The sequence below is a fragment of the Microtus ochrogaster genome, assembly GCF_000317375.1.
Source record: "Microtus ochrogaster isolate Prairie Vole_2 chromosome 14 unlocalized genomic scaffold, MicOch1.0 chr14_random_1, whole genome shotgun sequence".
In the NCBI taxonomy this organism is placed as follows: Eukaryota; Metazoa; Chordata; class Mammalia; order Rodentia; family Cricetidae; genus Microtus; species Microtus ochrogaster.
This window is the reverse complement of record NW_004949096.1, coordinates 27,120,314-27,124,385: the sequence shown is the minus strand read 5'-3', so window position 1 is coordinate 27,124,385 and position 4,072 is coordinate 27,120,314. Positions and strand designations below refer to the sequence as shown.

At 43.6% G+C, this 4,072-nt stretch overlaps 1 protein-coding gene across 1 annotated transcript in view; it reads right to left on the bottom strand.

The window, feature by feature from the left end:
- The window catches only part of Bub1b (BUB1 mitotic checkpoint serine/threonine kinase B), a 57,119-nt gene that overhangs the window by 30,628 nt on the left and 22,419 nt on the right, over positions 1 to 4,072 (bottom strand). The window contains exons 7-9 of the mRNA XM_005364244.1: positions 3,446 to 3,660; positions 3,043 to 3,134; positions 483 to 712 (exon numbers count right to left, since the gene is read on the bottom strand). Of these exons, the coding sequence (XP_005364301.1) occupies positions 483 to 712; positions 3,043 to 3,134; positions 3,446 to 3,660 (537 nt within the window). The remainder of the gene's footprint in view (positions 1 to 482; positions 713 to 3,042; positions 3,135 to 3,445; positions 3,661 to 4,072) is intronic.

Sequence of the window (4,072 nt, the reverse complement as noted above, 5' to 3'; positions counted from 1 at the left end):
TAATATTAAGCCTCTGAGAGCTTCAGAGTGGCTGCTGGACAGGAAAGAGATAGCTCCAGAGCAGGAACTGCTTTCTGTTCCCCTCAATTTCCAAATCTTCCATTAATTTCAGAATGAGATGATTTGAAGAAATAATATAAGTAAGTCTATAAGTGACTGAGAGATTCCTGAATATGTTAATATAAATAAACTGCCAGAGAAATTGAGGCTGAGCATTTCAGGCAACACTAAGAAAGGCTAGGTACTTAAGGAGGAGTGCATCTACATGCACACCCGTCATGGCTGCCTGCTTTTGTGGTGAAATGGGGTGCCCCTGCACTCTGACCACCTTTTCTTCTTTTACTCTTGGGCACAGACTCTGTTTTCTAGGAGGCAGCAATGGGAGCTCAGCATGTGTATAGTATACATCACACAAAGGTACAAGTAATAGAGGCAATCTCTCTTAGACTTGAAAGAGTTACTTCTTACAACAACACACACACCTTCCCTTTGCTCTTTCAGTTTCTTCCGGAACACTTCAGCTCGGATCTCCTCGAAGGAGAACTCCCCGACTCCAGCATAAACCTTTTCCTTACAGTACATCACCTTCTCCTTCCTCTCTTCAGGCCCTTGCTGGTGACTCTGAACCCTCTGCAGAGGGTCTCTGTCGTCCTTCCCGGGCTTTCTGGTGCTGAGGACATGGTTGATACTAGGTTCAATTTTACATGGTGTCCTAAGAAAGCAAAACAATTATCAATCACCCCAAAGTCAAATGAATTTTTTTTTTCCTTTTTTTTGAGACAGGGTTTCTCTGTAGCTTTGGAGCCTGTTCTGGAACTACCCCTTATAAACCAGGCTGGCCTCAAACTCACAGAGATCCGCCTGCCTCTGCCTCCCCAGTATTGGGATTAAAGGCGTGGGCTACCACCGCCTGGCTCAAATGAGTTATGTCTTATGTATTTTGCCCAAACCAGATGAACAATGACAGCCTTGGGACTTTATGTGATTCTTTTCTGAAACAAAAACAAAGAAAGTAATATTTTAAAATGGGACTAGAAATAACCCACAAAAATCGCCAGTAATTACGTTCTAGAGCTCAGTGGCAGAGCGTGTGCTTACACTGATCAAGACAGAGTCTGGCCCAAACACTAGGGTGGAGAGGTGCGAGTCCTGAGGACCACCTATGCCTTTAAGAAAATTAGTAGTGACTTAGGCCATCAAGTTCAAAAGACCATACACCGAAACTTCTTAAAACCATAAAGCACACACACCAAAAAAAAAAAAAGCCTTTCGTTTTATAAGCTAGTTGGCTCAGGTGTTTTTGGCAAGGACAGAAAGTTAACACAGTTAGGTTTGAGAAATTTCGGCAAAGAATAGCTCTCTTCTTAACTTATGAAGGACAACCACAAATCATTAAGAAAAGTCACTTGACTGGGCATGACGGTGCTTGAGTATAATCCTAGCATATGAGCTGTCCTCTGACCTTCATGAGTACAGGACAGCACGCTCACCCCACCCCAGAAGCCACATGCCTAGAATTCTAGCATTAGGGAGGCTGACGCAGGATCTCTGTGAGTTCTAGGCCAGCCTGGCCTACACAGCAAGTTTCAGGATACACATGGTACATAGTTGAGACTTATCTTAAAAAAAAAAATCAAATTTAAAAAATAGAATGGCATAAAACTAAATATCAATTCTATAAAGGTTCCAATGGCTTCCTTTGTTTTATGTTTGGTTCAGGGAGAATTTTTGCTCAGAACTGCACTGGCTTTGTAATCCTACGGCACCTATCACACAGTGTGAGGGATAAGTTAGCCAGCAGAGTCTGGTGTGGTGTTGTAGGTCTTTAATATTAGCACTCAGAAGGTAGACAGGCAGATGTCCATGAATTTACGGTTAGCATGGTCTACACAGAGACCGTCTCACATCTGAGCTACGAGGAAACCCTTACACTGAAACAAACTTGAACCTAGTACTAGAACTCACAACCTAAAGATCAGATGAAAGCTTGAGCTGATTATCTGACATTTGCCCTGATTTTTCTTATGAGACTGACGCGCTGCCTACTGCGCTAAGAGGGCTACAGAGTCTGATTTTTCTTATAACAAAAATATTAGGGGGCTGGAGTTGGTTCAGCAGTTAAGAGCACTTGTTCTTGCAGAGGACCTGGGCGTGAAATCCCAGCACCCACATGGTAGCTCACATTGCCTGTAACTGCAGTCCCAGCGAATCCAGCCCTCTTCTGGCCTCTATGAACACCAGGCATGCATGTGGGACACACACACATCCAGGCAAAACATGCAAACACACTAAAAAAAAATTTTAAATCTAAAAAACAAAAAATATTTTTCCAAGTGTTAAGGATCAGGAAGGAAAAGAGACCCCTTCTAATTATTGTCAGCAATAAAGCAGCATGTCTCACTTAACCGCAGGGGCTGTGTCTGTCACATCAACAACCATAATCCTAATTATTAAGTTCATGGCAGTTCCTCTGCTCTAGTGTGCATACACAGTGAACACAAAGGAGACAGAGCTTTGTCTGTTTTCGCTCCCACCACAAGATGCCATTGGAACCATATAAGCGGTATCTATTATTTTAAGGTATGTGACTTTCGTTTATGTGGCACTTGTTTCTCTGTGAAGCTGTGTTACTGTGCCTGTCTAAAACACTGGATGGTCTAATAAAGAGCTGAATGGCCAATAGCAAGGCAGGAGCAAGGATAGTCGTGGCTGGCAGCAGAGAGGCTAAACAGAAAGAGAAAGGAGGAAAAGAAGGATGCTGGGGGCCAGTCACCCAGCCAGCCATAGAAGAAAAGTAAGATATACAGAAGTAAGAAAAGGAAAAGTCTGGAGGCAACAGGTAGTCGTAATAATTTAAGTTAAAGGCTGGCAAGAAACAAGCCAAGCTGAGGCCGGGCGCTCCTAACTAAGAATAAGCCTCTGTGCGTGATTTATTTAGGAGCTGGGTGGTGGACCCCCCAAAGAGGAAAAAGAGCAAAAATGTCACACAACACCTCTGCCAGCCTTAGTAATTCCCACGGCAAACAATCTGAAGACACTCACATGACCGTCTGTTGAGCGCTCTCTTCCACATAGGGAGTAAAGCTGGGAAGCGAAGGAAACACGGCTGCTATAGAGGCTGAATTGCCATAAGGCTAAAAATGAAGAAAGAATTAAAATGATTATTCTATATACTATCACAATTTATGCAGATAATCTCTAAAGAAGTTAAGTGATATTAAAATAGAGCCAGGGAGGATGGTGTGTGACTATATGCTAAGGCATAAAAAGCTGAGGCAGGGGCATGGAAAGCTGAAGGCCAGTCCGGGTTACAGAAGTTCAAGGTTAGGCAAAGCTAAATAGAGGCCAACTCAAACAAATAAACAAACAAAGCAAACAACAACAACAAACCAAGACAGATGAATCTGACGTCTTCACTAGATTGACAAATAGTCTGAGTCCTTACCCTATATTCCAAGGGTCGGTCTGTGTTCCACGGGCCTGGCTGTAGCTCATTCTCTTTGTCCCTTGGGACGGGGGGTGCCTTCCACGGCTCGACTATAGGTTTAGGTAACTCTGCCCTAGAAGTGCTGTCAGCATTTTCATCAAAAACAGGGACCCTGCAGTTACTGCGCAGCTGCTGAGGAACAGCACTCTGGAGCCCTCTGCTCTGACCTGGAGCTGGGAGAAACATTAGGAACACGACACGTAAGAGCTTTGATTATCAACTCAGATGGATATAAGATATACACAGTCTGCTCCAATTAAGGGGGATGGTTCTACCACAGAGTCAAAATGAGACTGAAAAGATTATTTTTTCTTGAAAAACCTTAAATTGGGTTGAAGAGATGGCTTGGCAGTTAAGAGCACATACTGCTCTTGCAGAGAGACCTGAGCTGAGTTCCTAGTGCCCACATGGGGTGGCTCATAATCACTGTAATTCTAGGAACCCTCCTCTGGTCTCCATGGGTACCTGCACTCAACATGCAAGTATCTAAACACAGACCCACAAACATACTAATACTTAAATCTTAACCTCCTTTCTCATGTTCTCCCTCCTTCTGCTCTTCATCTGGACCTTGGGAGCTCAGTC